This window comes from Megalopta genalis, chromosome 2, assembly GCF_051020955.1.
Source record: "Megalopta genalis isolate 19385.01 chromosome 2, iyMegGena1_principal, whole genome shotgun sequence".
In the NCBI taxonomy this organism is placed as follows: Eukaryota; Metazoa; Arthropoda; class Insecta; order Hymenoptera; family Halictidae; genus Megalopta; species Megalopta genalis.
Genome location: NC_135014.1, coordinates 22,596,505 through 22,617,801, shown reverse-complemented (window position 1 = coordinate 22,617,801; position 21,297 = coordinate 22,596,505). Strand labels below are relative to the sequence as shown.

The following is a 21,297-nucleotide window of genomic DNA, read 5'->3' as shown; positions in this document are numbered from 1 at the left end:
CGCGAGACGATCGAATCCGGGCTTGACGGCCGAATGAAAACGTTTTACGATTCGCAGCGACGGAGGCGAGCAGAGGCCGATGGCTTGGAATCACAACCCGTGTTATTTCACGATGGCGAACAGCTGGTGCGACGCCGATTAATGCATCTGGCGATCCCCTCGCGGAGATATTCGGCCACGCTCAGACGGTCCTGCTTTCTTTTTCGCGAGCGCTCTCCCGCTCGGTTCGCCGGCGAAATTCGCGGCGATCCGTCAACGTCCCCTTCCCGACGCGATCGGCATTCCCATTTTCCCGGTATTCCATTCGGGGAACCCTTCTGGCCCGCGAAATATAGTAGGCGAATTCTTGTCGCCCGGAGCGACAGTAATCGAACGGGGATCTCCCCGGGCCGTCCATAAAGCGAGCTTTTTGATCGGCCAGCTGCTGGCAACCGTGACAAGTGGATCGGCGAGGACAGGAAATTTGTCTTGGATCTTACTTTCAAATCGGACGTGTTCGCGCCGCGATGGAAATTACTTGTCGCGTGCTGCGCCGTATGCAAACGACCGTCGCGAAGCGTCGCGTGCTTTTTCACGCGAGGAAGATTCAATTTTCATGAGACGTTGACCGAACGACCGTCGACCGACGACGCTGCCTTCGTCGTCGTCCTCGGCGGCGGCGTCGTCGAGCAGTTCGAACAACGCGAGAGGCCACGCTGAAACACTTACACATGTTTGACCTACATTCCGGACACCATTGTAAAGATAACTGTTCCGACGATACCAGAAATTAACATACGCTCATATCTTTACGTTTCGCACGTCCCGGCCGGTTAAGAGCGCCACCAGAACCGGAGCGATCGGGTTCGGCATCGTAATTCAAAACCCTATTTAGTATAGCACAGTCCAGTTTGTTCCTAATCGGGGAAACTGAGCTCGATCTCAAGCCTCGTCAGCTATTCCGGCCTTTCCTGGTTCACGCGTTCGCTAGCAAGCTTGATAGCTTCCATGTTTACGGTAATTTCTCCCTAATTCGCGCTCAGATCGCGCACAAAAATGTACGATTTGGGAAAAGGAGATACGATTATTCGAGCATGTCGGCTCATTTTTGTAGTTATCGATTGCCAACAACTGCAAGAACGAGCCGCAAGACTCGAATTACTCATACTTCATATACTCATTATATACTTTACATACATTATTATATACAATTATTATATATTATATTGTATTATCATATTATATATTTTTATATTCATTGCATACTTTATATATACTCATTACTTATAGTGATTTTGCTCATTGTGAAGGTCAATACTGATCATTTTCACATTTCCTCCTTCGAAGACTTTTGTTCAGATTTGCAAACTAACTTGCACACTAATTTATTATGTCTTCCACATTCGATTAGCATTCGCAAGTCGTGAGAATGTTGAAAATGTGCTTTATTCGTCAATCTTTTCAAACATATTTCTGAAGATCGTTCCTGTAGACTTATTCGTATTTCTATTGTACCCAAGTGCAACAGCCATTTATTTAATCGAATTGCTAAAAATTGACTAATTAGACGACGATTTAAATACATTGTTGTTCCCGACGTAACGATCATTTACTTAATCGAATTACTTAAAATTGAGACTAATTAGTCGACGATTTAAATACACTATTATTTCTGGCGTAACAATCATTTATTTAATCGAATTGCTAAAAATTGACTAATTAGACGACGATTTAAATAAATTGTTGTTCCTGACGTAACGATCATTTATTTAATCGAATTGCTAAAAATTGACTAATTAGACGACGATTTAAATAAATTGTTGTTCCTGACGTAACGATCATTTACTTAATCGAATTGCTTAAAATTGACTAATTAGTCGACGATTTAAATACACTATTATTTCTGGCGTAACAATCATTTATTTAATCGAATTGCTAAAAATTGACTAATTAAACGACGATTTAAATACACTATTGTTGCTGACGTAACAATCATTTACTTAATCGAATTGCTAAAAATTGACTAATTAGGTGATGATCTAAATGCACTGTTGTTTCTGGCATTTAACCGAACTGCTGAAAACTAACTAATCAGATGACGATGTAAACACACTGGGTCAAAACGACCCGGTCACCGCAGACAAAGGTATAATATCGCCGCCTCCATTTGCTAAGCTACAGTTCTGGTGAAACAATTCTGCGGCGAATTCCTTGACCCAGTCGAGTGTTAGTTTCGCCAAGAGGGTGTCGCGAGATTATTTCGGAGGAGCCGGGTCCCTCGAAGGCCGCGCGGGGTTAAAACAGAATATCTGATTCGGCGTAACAGGCCCGCCGGACCGAAAGTAAATTCCTCGTTAGTCCCGGTACAAATGGCAGACCGGAGTAACGGAATACCGAAGATCGTCTGGTAGCTTCGTTTAAAGGGAATTTACCCGGCGATTGTTATCGGGGCCGGTGAAAAAAAAAAGGGCAAAGAGAGGGTTTCGGGCCGGTGGCAGGCTCGCGGGGATCCGCCGCGAAACAGGGAAAAGGGGGCGAAAGGGGGACGGGCGAAAGGCTTAATTCGACGGTAGTCGGTTTCTGCGTCGTCGGAGTCCGGGCAAAAAGAAAGACGGAGGGGAAAAAGAGCACGTGGAGGATGCGGTGCGCGCGGCGCGGCGGCGGCGGCTGTCGTCGCGATCGCGGTTCGGCCTTTTTGTGCCAATTTACAAAGGTAAACCCGCCACGTTCCATCGGCGATTTACTTGTACGTGCCGTGTGGTGGCGAGCCGTGGCGGAATTACCGCGGCGTCGGTCGGGTAATTGAGCAATTCTACGTGCAGTCGCTCCCCGCGGTTTCCATCGCGGCTATTCCCGGGCCGGTCGCGTTATTAGAGGGGAACGAGCGCGTTCCATCGATTCGGAATCGCGTGTTTCGCGCCGCTCGGCCGACTAAGAAACGATTAAGAGATCATACGCAGAGATCGTCGCTCGCCGATCATACGTCCCGCGTCGGAATAAACGCCGTTCCCACGTATCTCGCGCGACCAACCGTTTTACTTACATGCTTCATTAGATTCCAGATTCTATGCGTTTATCGCTGAAACGAGGTTTCCACGTTTCATGCGGCGGAACGACTCGGATGATACAGAAATATCGATTCGACTGCTTGCTATTTCGATTTCGCTATCCGCGGACTCAGCCGTCGTACCGGTTATGGTCCGTTTATACTCATCGACGAGAGCAGAGCGGATACACAGTGTTCTATTATCATCAGATCGCTGCGGAGCTTTATGCATTTATGACATGTACAGATTTTCAGAATTGAATGAAACGTATAAATTAACTTTTATTTTCATTTCACAGTGAACAGTCTTTCAGAGGTGTTAACCCTTTGCACTGGAAACTATTTTAACCGTAAATCTAAAATAATTTTTTCTGACTTATAGTATTTCCATTTTATATGACAAAGTGCATTTTATGCGTATGAAATTGAGTCTTGTGGTGACTCGTGCAACAGTTACGCTTTTAACAATTTCTTAAATGTGAACTTTGTTAATGTAAAAATTATCTTGGAATATGATATAACAATTTTAGTGGTGCCTCAGAGTCGCCACTCGAGTGCAAAGGGTTAATATCTTTTTAACAAGTTCAATTTTTCTTAATTTCGTTGTACAGGGTGGACCACGCAGCTTGTGCACCACTTATAACTTCCAAAATATGCGTCGCACGAAAAGATTTTGTATACAAAAGATGCATGGTTTGAAGGGGCACATTATGTAGTGCATTTATTTTTTTATAGGTGGAGGCGTTTCGGAGATTTCAAGATCAACTTTACTTTTTTAAGTAGATTACTATATTTTTTACATGAAAATATGGAAGAATATCGAATTCTGAGGAAAAAAGTATTGACCTTTATTAACCCTATACCTAATAGCTAACGAAATATAAGATATAAAATATAACCGAATGGGAAGATCTCCCCGTTTTAAATTCACTCGATTGATGACCGATTGGGAAAATCTTCCACGTCTAATTAAAAATGACTGTTTAATTTGATTAAGATTTACAAGAGATACGAATGTTGAAGAAGTAATTGATGCCATATAAGTTTGCTTCGTAATTTTTATTTAACCGAATGAATTAATTATTAATTTATTATTATATTTTTATATTATATTATATTATATTATATTATATTATATTATATTATATTATATTATATTATATTATATTATATTATATTATATTATATTATATTATATTATATTATTATATTATAATTATTAATTTTATGAAATTTTTGAGGTTTCTGGCGCGATCATGAAAGTGTTAAGTATAATAAATACCGGTATAATATTAGCTCAAACTCACCGTTGGAGCTAAAAAGCTGAATATTTGATACAGCCTCAAAAAGACTGATGGACGTAAAGGCTAAATCTGGAAGTAGGACGCATAGATGTTCACGTTACGGAGAGGACAGAGGTTTGACGACCGAGCTGGATGAGCGGAGGTGGGTCGGTCGAGATCGCGACGATCAGCGTCCTGTCGAGAGCCGAGCGGTGACTCAGCTCCGATAAAAGGGGATCCGCGGTTTCCCCGACCACCCTTGCGGTGTCGATTTCTCGCGCGCCTCCTGCAATAAAGAGCGAGGCGGCGCCCGCCAGCCGCGGTATTCCCGAGGACTGGTACCTGCGGCCGCGAGCGGGCAATTTCGAAGCGGATGAAAGCACTCGCGCGCGTCGGCCGGCGTCTGCATTGCCAAGGCCGATCTAATTTCGGCCAGGATAGGTGCGAGAACCGCGATCGGAACGGATCGCGAGCGTTTTCCGGCTAAGAACGGGGGCCAGAATTCTCGGAGTCGGTCGAGAGATTGCGACGGGTCGCGAAAATCGTTCCGAGAAATCGGCCGGCCGCTTCGAGGAGTTTCGCGTGCTCCGCCAAGGGTCGGCGAGCGTCATCGATGAAAACGCGGCGGAATCGCGAGCGAACCGAAATAGGTGTCTGGCATCGTTCCGGTCCCGTTCGCGGGCTCTATTGCCAAGGACGGTCCGGCGAAGGATACTTCAAGGCGAATGGAGGCGATCTTCTGCACCGATGCGCTCCGTGAAAGTCGACGCATCGGATCGGCACCGCTTCGCTGGCGCGGAACGGGATCGTTAAACCGCCCGGTCCGTTTCGGCCAGCCTCGGGGACCGAGCAGCCTATCTTTCCGCAGGGATAACGTCTTTGTTCCCGCCTGTTTCGCGAGCGGATACTCTGCTCCCTGGAATCGGCCAGGAAACGCTTTGCTAAACTTTCATCGTCCATTGTCCCCTGCAGATATCCGGTTCTGCGAAAGCTGGGACGTAGGAAAATCCTCGATGTTCTTGGAAAATGTTCGTCGCTTCGGGATGCTAAGCGTCTGACTCGAAAATCTGTGCCTTGCAAATGCGCAAGTCATGGTCGAAGAAGCTTTAAAAAACCTTTTCTCAAGCTAGAGGTTTTTCCGAAGTGCGTCAGAAAATCCTCGAAGTTCTCGGAAAACCTAATTCATCGTTCCAGGGCGCTGATCGTCTGACTCGAGAAGCTGTGCCATGCAAGTGCAAGTCATGCTCGAAGAGGCTCTAAAAAACCTTTTCTCGAACTATGGATTTTGTCGAAGTGCATCAGAAAGATCTCATCGAGGGAAACCTAATTCACTCGATGATAATAATAAACTCGAGAAGCTGTGCCTTGCAAATGCAGGTCATGGTCGAAGTGGCTTTAAAAAATCTTTTCTCAAACTATAGTTCATCGTTTTAGGGTACTAAACATCCGACTAAAGATACTGTGCCTTGTAAACACAGATTCTAAGTGAAGACGCTTTAAAAAATCTTTCTTCCCTCGTTATTCTCAAACTGCAGATTTTCCCAAAGTACATCAGAAAAATCGTCAATGTTCTTGAAAAACCTAGTTCATCGTTTTAGGGTACTAAACATCCGACTAAAGATACTGTGCCTTGTAAATACAGGTTCTGGGCGAAGATGCTTTAAAAAATCTTTCTTCCCTCGTTATTTTCAAACTGCAGATTTTCCCAAAGTACATCAGAAAAATCGTCAATGTTCTTGAAAAACCTAGTTCATCGTTTTACGGTATTAAACATCTGTCTAAATATACTATGCCTTGTAAATACAGGTTCTAGGTGAAGATGATTTAAAAAATCCTTCTTCCTTCATTATTCCCAAACTGCAGATTTTCCCAAAGTACATCAGAAAAATCGTCAATGTTCTTGGAAAACCTAGTTCATCGTTTTACGGTATTAAACATCTGTCTAAATATACTGCGCCTTGTAAATACAGATTCTAAGTGAAGATGCTTTAAAAAATCTGTCTTCCTTCATTATTCTCAAACTGCAGATTTTCCCAAAGTACATCAGAAAAATCGTCAATGTCCTTGGAAAACCTAGTTCATCGTTTTAGGCTACTAAACATCTGACCAAAGATACTATGCCTGCTAAACGCAGACTCTGAAAAAAGAATAACGAAAAATCCTCAAAGCGTCACTTCGAAGCAAAGACAATCTTATGAAAGACTCTTAATTTCATGAAAAAGTGAATATAATTTAACACTAGGAGCTACGCAACCAGTCAGAATGACTAGTTTCCGGTTTTTCCTTTCACAATTCGTGACACTATAAACAATAAAAACCGTGCATGGTTCAAATAACTCCAACCTTACCATTATTATAAATCAATATATAATGCATTGACTGCATTTATGGCTCGGTAATTCTAGTGTTAAACGAGTCAATTAAGAGTTTTTAACGGCAACCCGAGCAGCCGAGGTTAAACTGATAACACGATCGACAGCAATACTACCCGCGATGGTGGTCCGCAAGAGCGATTAAGTCCCGAGTCATGGATTTTCCCCGGACCAGATGCGAGCCACGCGTTTTCGTACGGCGTTGTTCGATTCGTTTTTAGAATCCCAGTGAATGAACTATCGACTTGGTAACACGCACCGCGTCTTCCTTGACCCGTTCCCCGGAGCTATGGATTTTTGCGTCGCCGCGACGCGACGCGGCGCGGCGCAGCGCGGCGCGGCATAACGAAGACAAAGAGCAAGCACAATTATGGAAACACGGTTTAAAAGCTAGCGGAACGAGTTCGCTTTATTGTCAGAGCCGGCATAAAGCCGGCACGCGATGTCCGAGGGGCCCGCTGGCGTAAATAGAAGCGGCTTGGAGCGCCGCGAGCATCATCGATAAGGATTCTCGCGTGTAGCGGGGAACGCGAGAGAGAAAAGTGAGAGAGAGAGAGAGAGAGAGAGAGAGAGAAGAGCGCGCGAGAGAACGTGCTCCGTAAAATCGAGCCACGACGATCTTAATCTTCGTCGACAAGGCCGATATACCGGGAACACAAGGCGGCTTCGCGGCACCACGGGCCGAGAGGATCGGGATCGTGGCGTCGTGAACTCTCTCGGGGTTCCCTCGAACCGGATGCGGCCGATTCGGATTCCACCCTCGACTTCGCGAATTTCTCCGCGAAGGATCGCCGGCGGACACGCGAGACTTCGCGGGCCGCGTTATCAAGGTCGCGTGCGGACGCCGGACCCTCGATCCGGCCGGGAAATAATCTAATCCCGTATAATTCAGGTGGACGGAACGGAGCTCGTAAATCTGTACCGCCATCCGGGAACAAGAATTCCATGCCCGACGGCCGTATATCATCGATCTCGACTACCGAGCGAGCAGACAAGGTTTGCATATCGATCCTCGCGTGCTCGCGCGGGATTCGATGTCTGCGTCAGATTCGCCGCGTTATCCTGTGTTTTGCGAGCTCGTAATTTCCGATTTCGGAATCAATGTTTCGGAACTCCGATGGGAACGCATCGATGTCGCGTCACGCGAAGTCACATGCTGCCGCATTGGATGTGACAGAGATCGCGATGCCCCGTGATCGGGAGCCATATTTTTCAATCGCGTTGTGACAGTGACGGCTGTTTTTGGCAATGTTGATCGCTAGACTGCGGATTTTGTGCATTTTTAACGGAAATTTGACGGTCAAATACGAAACTTACATTATTTATGTATATTATGTATGTCATATTATATTATATTATATTATATTATTTTATATCATATCATATTATATTATATTATATTATATTATATTATATTATATTATATTATATTATATTATATTATATTATATTATATTATATTATATTATATTATATTATATTATATTATATTATATTATATTATATTATATTATATTATATTATATTATATTATATTATATTATATTATATTATATTATATTATATTATATTATATTATATTATATTATATTATATTATATTATATTATATTATATTATATTATATTATATTATATTATATTATATTATATTATATTATATTATATTATATTATATTATATTATATTATATTATATTATATTATTTTATATCATATTATATTATTTTATATTATATTATATTATATTATATATATAATATATATATATTGCATATATTATACTAATATATATTCAGCAATTCATTCAGCAATTTTCCAAAACATATTCTTGAAGATATTTCTTGCAGACTTATTAATCTTTTCCGCTCGTTGTAAATGTAACAGCAATTTGTCGAAAATCGTCGAATATTCTCAAAAATTGATGAACTAAGTAAACGATAATAAATGCCCTGGGTCAAAATTGACACAGCCACCGCCTCACGAGGGTTCGTAACGGCGTGTGAAACCTCGAGTTATAGTATTATACTTCCGATTGGAAGGAAGATATCGAAAATGTTACAGCATTTATGACCGTGAATCATCTTGAGTACATGATGTAACTGCTAAGAGAGAGCTGTTTGGAGAATGTAACCATTTAGTGAAAGAATTACAAGTCGATTCCAGTGAGTACCATGTGTAGTTCAAGATGACTAGAGATAAATTTGGATTTCTACATGCCTTTAATCGAAATTGATATAAAAAGGAGGGTACGCGGTCTTTTTTAAAGCGATAAACAATTGGGGAAGATTATCAGTATGTTTGAAGCATGTTTAAAATTGCGTAAAGGGTACTCAGTTTATTAATTATTTTCATTAAAGTTCATTACATATACGTCTAGTTTATAGAAATTTGACAATTTATCGTGTAATCTTATAGTAGAATCTAATAGAATTTGCTAGTATTTAACAAAGTCTAGCAGAATCTAGCAGAATTTAATAAGATTTTGTGGAACTTAGCAGAGTTTAGCAATAATTTATTAAATGTAGCAGAATTTAGCAATATTTTATTAAATCCAGCAGAATTTAGCAATATTTTACTAAATATGGTAGAATTTAGCAATGTTTAACAAAGTCTAGTAGAATCTAGCAGAATTGAGCAGTACTTGACAAAATCTAGTAGAAGTCTAACAGAATCTAACTGAATTTAGTATTATTTTCCTAAATCTAGCAGAGTTCAGCAATACTCTACTAAATTTAACAGAATTCAGCAATATTTTACAAAGTCTGGAAGAATCTAGCAGAATTTAGCAATAATTTACTACATCGTGCAGAATTTAGTAATATTTAACAAAGTCTAGTAGAATCCAGCAGAATTTAGCAGTAGTTAACAAAATCTAAGAGAATCTAGAGTAGGCTTTAACAATATTTTGCAAAGTCTAGCAGAGTCTATCTGAATTCAGTAATATTTTACTAAATCTAGCAGAATGTAGCAATGTTTAACAAAGTCTAGTAAAATCTAGCAGAATTGAGCTGTACTTAACAAGATCTAGTAGAATCTAGACTAGGCTTTAACAGTATTTTGCAAAAAGTCTAGTAAAAGCTAGCAGAATTTAGCAGTAATTAACAAAAACTTAGTAGAATCTAACAGAATTTCGCAGTATTTAACAAAATCTAGTATTAGAATCTAGCAGAATTTAGCAAAATCTAGAAGAATCTAGCAAGATCTAGCAGAATCTAGAAGACTCAACTAAAATCTAATATCTGTCTACTAGCAGTTCGGAAATTTGCAAGCGCTATAAGCGCGCGAAGTTCTGATCGAACAGAGGTCCATGGCAATCTCCAAATTCGCGGAGGCCACAGTTTTCATCCTCTCTCACAATATTTTGCAAAACTTCGCAATTCGCAGATCTGCATATAAAAGGAAGCCCAACTGAGCAGAGCTAACAGAAAAGTCTCTACAGAGCAAAAAAAAGAGAGAGAGAGAAGCAGAGAGTATCGGTAAGTTCTCGTTCGAACGAATGGCAACTCACCGCGTTGGTGACGTCCGCCTGCATGCCGGTGTCCTCCTCGACGCCAGCCTTGGCCAGGTCCTCGTCCTTCTCGTTGTCCGGCGTGTTCAGGTACTCGTCGTAATCCGGCACGAGGCTCTTGGTCTTGGGCTGCGGTTCCTCGGTCTTCGATCTCGACTTCCTCTCCTGGTGATGATGATCGAGGCTGCCGTTCCTCGGGAGCTTCTTCTCCGCGAGCGAGTCCGTCGTCGGCTTGGACGAGTTCTCGACGATCTTCTTGTACGCGGTCTTGGCCTGGGCCAGGGGCCTCGTTTCGTTCTTCTGCTCCATCTTCAGGTAAGCGAACGCGTCCCGCTTGGCGTACCTCTCGGCCCCGGTGTTCCTGTAGTCCCTCTTCGGGGCCGGCTTCACGGTGGCCGGGTCCTCGGCGGTGAGCCTTCTGATGATATCGTCGTACGTCTTCAGCGGCGCCTTCTTCTCGGGCTTGAAGAAATCGTTGTCGAACTCCTCGTCGTCATCGGGCTGGCTCTCGTCGTCCGCCCAGGCGTCCTCCTCCTCGTCGACGTCGGCGTCGTCGACGCGGTACTCGTAGTCCTCGGTGTCCTCGGTCCTCTTTCTAGACGAGTTGGTCCTCTTCCGCCATTCGTCGATCCTCCTGGCCTCGTCCGGGTCGTCGGGACGGTGTCTTTTCCTGCTCTCCGGATACCAGTCGCGCCTCGGCCCGATCCTGTGCTTCCTGCCGTTCTTCCACCAGCTGTGATGCCTGTCGAGCTCGTAGCTGGCCGACTTCTCGTCCTCGTCGTAGTCCGAGGAGTCCCTGTTCCTCGGTCTGTGATGGCTCCTGGCCCTGTAGCTCCTCCACCGCGGAGAACCCCTGCGTCTCTCCTCGTCCTCGTCGAACCAGCCTCGATGGCCGCCGCGATGATGGTACCTGGCCGGGTATCGCGGCTCGAACATCCGGCCGTGGAGGCTGATCCTCGCCGAGCGCGGATACGATCTCTCGAAATAGGGGCCGGCGTCGTAATTGTCCTGGCCCTCGTCCTCGCGATCGGCCATCGAGCCGTCATCGTAGTCGAGCTCCTGCGACCAAGAAGAAGACGACGACCGTCTCTCCGCCAGCTCGTGGCGGTCGCTTCTCCTGGCCACGGGCTCGTGCCTGTGTCTATGCCGGTGCCTCGACCCGCCGGGGTTGCTCTCCGGGTCCTCGTGGTCCCGGTACCTGGTCGCCTCCACCGCCAGCGTCCCGCATGCCATCAGCAGCATCGAGAGCAACAGCAGCCTCCTGTCGCGCGCCATTTCGGTCTACCGATCGGTTGTCCCCTCGCTCAAGCACCTTACATCATCCCGGCCCGATCCTCGGCCCGCGGACCGCTCAACGACCCCTCGGCGGCCGCTCCCACGATCCCGATCGCGTCTCGTCGGCTCACCAAGATCCGGGACTCTCCGGCGTGTCCCGGTCGAGGCATCAATGATCGTCCGATCGAATGGCGATCGATCGCTCTCGGCCAGCGGTCAACCGAATCCGAGCTCGAATCCGAGGGACCTCTCCGGCCGCGGTGGAAAGAGCGAGAGAGGGAGAGTTATAGGCTTAACGGTGGACACGCGAGGGAGTACCACCGTCCGATCCACGTGGTGATCGCGGTGCCTGCCGCAAAACGAATCAATCGGCGCGGGCCGTGCGACGCGACACACTCGCGTACGGCTCCTCCTGGCCTGCTTCCAGTTCACTCGATTCCGTAAAAATGTGAACGCAACGGTAAGCTCTCCGGACACCGCCTCTTCCCTCCGTCTATTCCGATCACGTTCCCCGCCGATACCGAGCCACGGTCTGTCGGCTTCTAGCTACCGGTCTCACGCGCGCATCGCGCGAGCCAGCCTTTCGGTCCGAGCTTCGATCGGCTTCTCCGCTAAATTTGCCTCGCCGATTCCTAGACGTTGGTGAACGATTTCTCTATGACGATCGGGAGAGATCGCGCTGCCTGCTCTTCGGTAGGGTCGACCGACACGCGTCGGGTCGTCCTCAAAGATAACCGGCGCACCACTGGCTCCTATCTCGCCCCCGGGACAGAGAGACACGCGGAGGATGGAAGACAGAGAGAGATAGAGAGAGAGTTCGGCACACAGAGATCACACCGAATCGTATCGCGGACCGAATGTCGCGGCCGACTGAGGCCGGCCTCAGCCAGCCTCTCCGGCCGCCGGCCTGAGAGATCGCGGAACGTAACGCGCATGCGTGCGGCCGATATTCGTCTCCCCCTCCCCGCACCCCTCCGTCACCCTCCGCCGACAGAGGCTTTTCTCTGCGTCCCCTTCGTCCCTTACCTGTGCGCCGGTGTGCCACCGCAACACAGCCGCGCGGAGTCCCATGGACTCCCATGGACAATCGACGGCCGACGCGGGAACACCGTCGACGATCGTGCTTAGAACGCCCGATATCCGCCAGACCGGCCGTCTACGCGGCAACGATCCCCCCCCCCCCCGGGCATCCAACGATTCCCGTCGGCCGCGTCGTCCGAACGTCCGTCGTCGACGTCGATCACGTTCCGTGCGTCGCCAGCTTGGACGAAGCCGCGATTCGATTCGATGTGGCTAGGATTAGGCGGATGCCTGGGCTCGGGGGATGAAAATACCCCTTTGCAGGGCAGTTAGGCGAACGTGAATATTTTGGAGGTGGTCGTCGATTCGTTCTAGTAAAAATGGTTGTGGCACGAGGATTAGAAGCCTCGCTGTCTGCGAGAGGATGTCGTGATAAGAGTTACGAAGTCTCCACAGATTCTTGTCAAATCTCCATCGAACATCATTTACAGATTTTTATTATTATTATTATTATTATTATATATATATTATTTATTATTATTATATATATATATATTATTTATTATTATTGTTATTATTATATTTTTGTATTATTATTATTATTATTATGACGTTCGATTACAATAAATTCCAAAAGGGAATTGCGAGTAATTCTGCTGACGCGAGCAGTGACACAGAGCTTGGTATAGATTACTTCGATTCACTTTTCAGATCGTACTTTTGGGCATTAAATCTATAATTTAGATCTGGGGGGGGGGGGTACTATCTCTTCAGTAAAGACACTTGACGCGTAGTTTCTTCCATCGCTGGATGCATAGACTTTGGGGATGAAATTACACTTGAAAATGGGATTTTGGGAGCCCTGAAAATTGTCAAGGTAGGCGGAACCGCGACTTGGACAATCAGTACCAAAAGCTTTCGATGTCTACGAAAGAATGTTGAATAATAACAATTATTAAGGTTTACACCGAGACCTGTCCAGTTTCTCAAACCGTGTCACTTAAATATTCGCTCACAGATTTTGATAACGTTTCACCCATTTGCAATTTAACACTAGATTTACAGAACACTAAAAGCAGCTGTTTTATATATATAATAATATTATTATAATGCTATATATAATATTATATTATTATATATTATTAATATAAATATTATATATTATATATATGTATATATATTATTATTAATAATAATAATTAATAGTAAGATATATTATTAATAAGATATATAATATATTTATATTATATATATTTTTATTTTATATATATAAAATAGTTCATAAAAGTATAAATGAGAGATTAATTCTGACTTTGAACGAGCGTTATTGTAATATTTCCAGCAAGTGGACGAGGCGAATCTTCATGCAAAATACGAATTTTCCACATCGATTGAAAGACATGGGTGCCAAGTACAATCTCATTTCTTTTCCGAATCATTTTAATTAATTGAGCTTAGTACACCAACATTTTTCATTTCCTTCAGACTTTTCGCTATTTTCACTCTTACTCGCCCATTTTCGCCGTAAATCCATAAAAATCTGCGGTCCAGACGCAAGTAACGCATACGTCGAACAAACAATTCATAAATATGCATCTTCTAGTCGTAAATTAAGAAATTAGTCATTATCACGGATTCCGTGAACCAAGCCTTAGCTAAACGTACTTGACAAGTATTACTTCCTAGCAGTGGATGACTAAGTTCAGGGGATGAGAGCAGCCCGCATAGAAATCGAACTCCGTAAACCTTGGAAATGGTCCAGAAAGTATGGTGGCATAATTTAGACATTCGTAGCTCCACTAAAGACATTTGACACGAATTTCCTGACATCGATGACTATCCAGATTTAAGGGATGAAAAGACCTGTCCAACTAAACACCTTCGAGGACCCGAAAAATGGTCGAGTCAGTCGCCAACACGGCTTCGCAAATGGCTCGGTGTGGACAGAGGTAAAGGTAAAGGCAAAGGTAAAAGCAAGAGAACTGTCCCGCAGGACGAGAATTTTGGAAATCGGTGAACGGCCACCGATTCGCCGGTCGTGGGCGTGCGCGATAGCGATCGTCGAGCGATTCCGATGGAGGGAGGCGCGCGCGGGGACAGATTCCGTCGTCTCCTGTGTCACCGGGCCCTTTTTGCATCTTTCTGTCGGTGGGGAAAGGGTCCGGTGACGTATAGCCGCGATGGATTCTCGCGATAGGTCGCGATCGAGCGATCGCGCGGTCGCTTATCGAGGATCGAATCGGAGCGGAAGCGGTCGGCGGAGGGGGAAGGGGCGGAGAGGGAGGGGGGGCTACCGTGTTTATTTATCGCGGACGGCTTAAAAGGGCGACAAAAACCGCCCGGCGACCTCCGTGCCCGCGACGAAAAACCAGTCCCAGTTGTACCGGTTGTAAGAGGACGGTCGTCGTCGCGAGATCCGATCGAGAGAGCCGGGGCCCGATCCCTCGGGCCGGTAACAGAGCGCGGTCTCTCCGCGACCGGATTTCGTGGTCCTCTCGAGAGACATCTCTGAATGGCGGGACGCGAAAGTGAATGGGACCGGAGTCCGGGCCCCGGTGAAAAGGCCCACCGCGGAGCGCGGCCGGGGCCGGATCGTAAAATCGGGGTCGGTACACGAATCGACGGCGAGGCGTGACTGAAACACATGTACCCGGGACCGGCCCTCGCGATACCGGCGGATAGAGAAAAACCGCGCCGTATTCGACGGCTAATGCGACCGACACGCTCCGTATCCGCTCCAGACAGCTTCGAATTCTGTTCACGTAATCCGCGCGAACCTGTCCGAGAGGCGTCCCCTGAAACAAAAATGATGACGCGACGCAAGGTGTCAAGGCTGCTCGGATAGCACAGAGGCTGATGTCGTCATTCTGCTATGCACCTAAGCGCGAGCAGGATCGTGTCTCCTCTTCTGAGCGCCAGCTAAGAAAGATCCGTTCGTATAACAGAGTACGCTGAGTCATAGTGCTGATGATAGAGGATGTGGTTCGAGGTTGCACCGTAGTTCAAGTTGATTCACTGTGGGACCGTGTCCGCATCATCTAGACCCAGCTAGATCTTTTAAATACGTATGCAAATGCGCTCGTGTAATAGAGGGCACACTAGATTACATAATAATGAATAGGAAGAAATGAAGAGGTTCTAAAACGTTTTGAAAGTCATCTCAGTTTGAAACCAAGTCCGGACCATCTTAGATCCGGTCAGATCTTCTGAACCCATAATAATTGCTGGTATAACACATCCTGAGTCATAATACCCTAAGTTATAATAAATGCTAAAGATAAATCCTTCTAAAATGACTTCATAAAAGCAGTAAAAAGAGTACGCCAAGTACAGTAATTTCTCCCAAATAGTTGATAATAGAGCCGCAGGTCTGGAATAATCGTATCTCCATTTCCCAAATTGTCCATTTTTGTGCGCGATCTTGAATTAGGGAGAAATTACTAAAATAATTAATAATAAATAATATTAAATTATATATATATATATATATATATATATATATATATATATATATATATATAATATATATTATATTATATATATTAAATTATAAAATAATATTAATTAAAATAATTTCCGCACAGATAATAAAAAAATATGCAATAGGAAAGCATACAAAAAACAAGTGAAATCAAAATGAGTAACAACGAATTTATATTACATATCAACAGTCGTTTCATTTTGAGATCAAGCGCAGATCATCTGGATCCAGGTAGATCATCTGAACGCATTCCATGCGTTCGTATAGCAGGCAGAGACCAAGAGACCAGATCAGCTGGCTCCTAAGCAGAGTCTTCAAAGATCTTCAGCTTTCCCATGATCTGTTTCGACGCGATAAAGAACTTCGTATATGCTGAAGCGAATGTCGACCATGATAAATGGAGGTGTTTGCCCGTGCTTTTTCCAAAGAGTTCGAGAATTTCGATGCAGCCTGGGACCACTGTGGCGCTCCCGTGATTCTATTCTTGCGACGGGAACGATCGCGACAAAAGACATATGGCCGTTTCCGTGGAATTCCATCGGCAGTTTCGTGGGCACGTAGCGGAATTAGTCACACGGATTTAGGCATGGTTCCCCGCACGCATCGCCGCCGCTCCGCAACCATTCTCTCAGACGGCGTGATTTTCTGTCGGTCACCGGAGCCTAGAACGCTTCCGACACCCGTATATTTCGCTAACGCGGCTGTTAATTGCTTTGGGAACCGTTGTCCCGGTCAATTACCATCGATACACCTTCCTCCGAAAGTATTAGGACACTTGCAGAAAATTCAATAAATTTGAAAACCCGATAGGAAATTGTTATAATTTTTTTAATTTATTTCACAGTTAATTATGTCGAATTGTAACAAGTACCGTATATTCTCCCTAATTGACGTTCAGATTGTCAATTAGGGAGAATTTACTGTACATATACAGGATGTCCCAAAAGTTACTCAAAATCGGTAATCAAGGGGTTCCTGAAGCCATTTGAAGTAACTCTTTCCTCAGCGAAAATTCAATCCGTGGCTTCGTTTACGAGTTATTAACGAAAAACCCTGACCAATCGGAGAGCTAGTGCGGCCGGCGCTCCGCCCTTGCGGCCAATGCCGCGTCGCGCCGGCCGTCTGACGCAGCGGCAGGGGTCGCGAGGGCGGTGCGCCGGCCGTACGCGATCTCTCATTGGTCAGCGTTTTTCGTTAATAACTCGTGAACGAAGCCGCGGATTGCATTTTCGCTAAGGAAAAATTTACTTCAAATCGCCTCAGGAACCCCTCATTTTCCGAGGTTGAGTAACTTTTAGGACGCTCTGTATACATATTTTACGTTGTGATACAAGTAATCAATTTTACCGTTTCCTGGTAACTGGACGTCAATTTTATAAAAGAAAATTGAATTTTCTTTTCGTCGATATGTACCACCGCGTTTCTTAATTACTTCTTGTACTAATTTCGTAGCATATTTCCAACGTGTTAAGAAAACATGTCGGAACTCGATGCGTGACGTACCGAGCGAGCAGTACGAAATGAACTCGGATTACGTTTTAATGAACAAAATGCAATAAATGGACGCAAACTAATTGCGTAAGTACAATTTGTACTAAACAAACAGGTGTGTCGTAATACTTTCGGATGGAGGTGTACGTCTCCGGTGGTGACGTTGCCGACTCTCGCCAGTTATGAGAACCAGCGATCTTTGACAAGGAATTAGGATCTAAGAGGTCTTCGTGGTCAGAGGTCGTCTTCGCCGATGAGACGAGGCTAGGGTGACGGCTCGACGATGTCCGAGAGATTTGTGATTTCATTTGGAACAAGAGGAGACTACGAGGACCTGCGACAGAATCACGAAGATCGATGTGTCGCGTCGTCTTCGATCTAGAACCTTTCGCTCTGGATCACGAGGTTATCTTCGGCAGATTGTGCTTGTAGGTCACTCCGCTGTCCCCCGGAACTGGAGCTGCCGAGGCGATTTTGCAGTCACTTCTCCCTTCGTTATGCAATCGTTCGCGTTCTACACGATAACGCGACCAACGCTTCGCAATCCCCTTTCTCACCCTAACTCAAAGATTCCACGGCTTCTCGCCTTCTAATTTATCAATATCGTTTGCATCACATCGAACAACATCGTCGGGACATCATAGCGACACGATTTGAAGTGAACTTTTCTTCGATTTGACGGTTCTCGAATTCGCTTATTTAAACGCGTACGTGAACAAGGAAAAGAATTATCAGCCGTTGTTTAAATCAATGGAATATTAAGTTGATAATTCTAGTTGTTAATGCTAGAGAGAGAGAGAGAGAGAGAGAGAGAGAGAAAACTACTGTTTCTGTTACAATATATAGTTGATCGAAAAAGCTTATCTAACAATTTTTCGCGGAAACATTTTTACAACATCAGGAATTGTTACCAAAAAATCGGAAACCAGTCATTTTAACTTGTTTGGTGATTCTAGTTGTTAAAAATGGAAACCCGTGTTTGTATAGTAACAACATATCGTCGCAATAGCGTCTTCAGAATTGTTTCGGATTTTTTCATCTGGCGCGACACAGTTAAAAAAAGGAAAGGAGTCAATTTTTATATTTTCGTTCTTCATCGTCGTAGAAATATTTTGTTTAAATACTTTTACAAAATACAATAAAGAATATCGATACACGCTGTTCAAGAAAATTATAGCATGGCAAAATTTCGGATAAAAATCGATCAAATTTGAGCGACGACAACTCCGCGAAAGATCATCGTAGGATAATGTCGTTTCCTTTAAATTGAAGCTTGAAACCTGTTCTTTAAGATGATTTTTCTGGATTTCAAATTCGACGCACCCTCGCCTCTGTAACCCTTTAAATGCGAAGCCATGTTTGTCACAATGAAAACTACCAAGTTCGACGAAATGCACGGACCTCGGTAAAATATTTTTCGAAAAAAGCCGAATGAAGCTCGATCTTCCTTCTTTGATTCGAAAAAAAAGAGAAACGTGGCTGCGACTTTTTGTCGCGAAGTTACGGCACTTTGAAGCGACCCTTGCATCTGTGGCACTGTAAACATCCTTCTGAACCAGTTAGCTATTTTCGACGAGTACACGTAAGTAGTCGAGTCGAGGCTCATCGTTCTCCAGCATATTCCCAGCTCGTTGCCGGTCGATCAGCGTCGCTTACAAAGGTGTAAACGCTTTTCACGCACGCGTCGCAGGTCCGCGGAACACCTGCGAAAGGTGCGAGCACAAAGAACGCGGAGGAACGCGCGTAACCCAGCCCGATTCTGATGACCGGACTGCGTTCCTCCGCGCGTTTCAAGGCCACCCGTGGCCGGACGACCCTTGACACTCTCGCCAACGACAGTTCCCACTCGGTAACACCATGACCGTTCTCTTTCACCGAGCGTCTTACCTTGGGGCCAGCTCCGCCGACATCAGAAAGTCTCTCTCGTTTGCGGAATTGATACGCGTCGAGGTATCATTGGCGGCCCGTTCCCTCCAATTAGACAATCGAATCGGCGCGTTATTATTCCTCGCGGCGGCGAGAAACACGCAGCGATTCCCGTCGACGCTGCATGCCGATCGCGAGGTCGCAGCGACCGCGACGGCGAAATAGAATCCATTCGAGGGATCGATCAAGCCCGATGCAGCCTTCTATTGGAATTTTTTTTCGAAGAGTCTGATTTACGGCGAGGAGCAAAAAAATGAGCGAGCACCTTTTAAAACGGTGTAAACATTTTTAACCCTTCGCACTCGAAGCCATTTTAACTCGAAATCTAAAATAGTTGACCTATGGTGACCTATGGTACTTCCATTTGCTGTAATTTGCTGCATTTTATGCATGCGACATTGAATTTTGTGACTCGAGCGCAGTTTTTTAGATATAAACAAATTCGATGATGTTAACAAGCATTTTCAAACGTGACGTAAGTCGCGTAAATCGCCACTCGATTACAAAGGGTTAAAACTGGACCAAACGAGTTGAATTTGTTCTAAATGATAGAGACACTAGTTTAGAGTACAATGATTAAAGTACTTTTCTCGTTTGATATTAACAGAAACTGTTAACGTTTAAAGTTCGCGAAAATAAATGTTTTATCACGAATTTCGATGGATTGTCGACACATATGTAATACGTGTAATATATATAATATGTAAATATGTGTATATATGTATATAATATGTAAATATATATGTATATGTAATATGTGTGTAATATAAGCACCAAATGAATTTTTTAAATTTTCGGCTCGGATAAAAAAATTGAAGGAACGATTTCATTTTCTGTTTAATCCGAAGCAACAGCAAGATTAAGGAAAATAATTCAACCATCGCACAATAATCTGCTGCTTCTGCAATTAAAAAGAAATTCGAGTAATTTCGTCCAGTTTGAAAAAATATTACCGCGTTAAAAACTAATTTTAAAGGGCGTGTGCTCGCTTCCGCTTCTTCGATCGTCGATCGCAAGTTCCGAGGACCTCTGCCGCGAAAATCGATGGAAGCCAAAAAAGCACGATTTGAAAAGAACCGTGACAAATGCACTGTACGTATTCCACGACACGCGTCGCCCGAGTATCCATTAATTCAGAGGATTAGGGCCCGAGACCACCCAAATCTGTACCTCGAAATTTGTAAATCCTGTTGCCGTGGACGGTCACGTTCGAGTCCTGTCGCTCGCGATACCGATCTCGTTCTCGCGACACGGTGGAACCGTTTCACCGATTTGCACGGGAACCCGGCTTGCAAAGCAGCGACCAAAGCGAAACTAAAATGATTCCGAGCGTCTCGTGAAAATCGCTCGCATGACCAAAGAGAGTGTCCTCCCTTTCTCGCGCGAGCAGCGAGAAACTTCGAACGGCCATTTGCCGGCGGCCGAATATGTGTCACTTTGTAATATAAAATCGAGAAAGACCTCTTGACCAGTCCAACGAAACACTGCCGTTGCCTCTGCGATATTTCGCTCGGCTTTTATTGTAGTATGTACGCGAATAAATGAACCTAAGAAGAGCCACGAGCTGGCCGGCTGCCAGCACCGACATCGTCAAATTTTGCAATCTTGCATCGTTGTTGCCGGAGCAGCGGCGTACACATTCGACAATTCATAATCCGAACGCTGCTTGAACGACAGTTGAAAAAATAGCTGTGCGAAATAGTGATCGTCGCCGGAAAAATGAACGAACGATTCTTGTATGTGCACGAACGATCTCTATTCAGCGGCGTCGGGGAAAAGTGGTTTCCTCGTTGCACGCGCGGTGTTGTAAATAACTAATTAGAGTGTAATACAACGCAGAGAAACTGCAAGAACAACGTATCGCTGTTGCGTGCAACTTCGAAGTTGAATGAATAGTTGCGAGCCGACTTAAAATA

General features: G+C 44.7%; 1 protein-coding gene across 1 annotated transcript in view; it reads right to left on the bottom strand.

Annotated features, from left to right (window-relative positions):
* The window catches only part of LOC117220547 (uncharacterized), a 140,170-nt gene extending 127,798 nt beyond the window's left edge, over positions 1 to 12,372 (bottom strand). Inside the window, exon 1 of the mRNA XM_033470611.2 lies at positions 10,189 to 12,372. Within this exon, the coding sequence (XP_033326502.2) occupies positions 10,189 to 11,463 (1,275 nt within the window). The 5' untranslated portion in view covers positions 11,464 to 12,372. The remainder of the gene's footprint in view (positions 1 to 10,188) is intronic.
* Between the last annotated feature and the right edge of the window lie 8,925 nt (positions 12,373 to 21,297).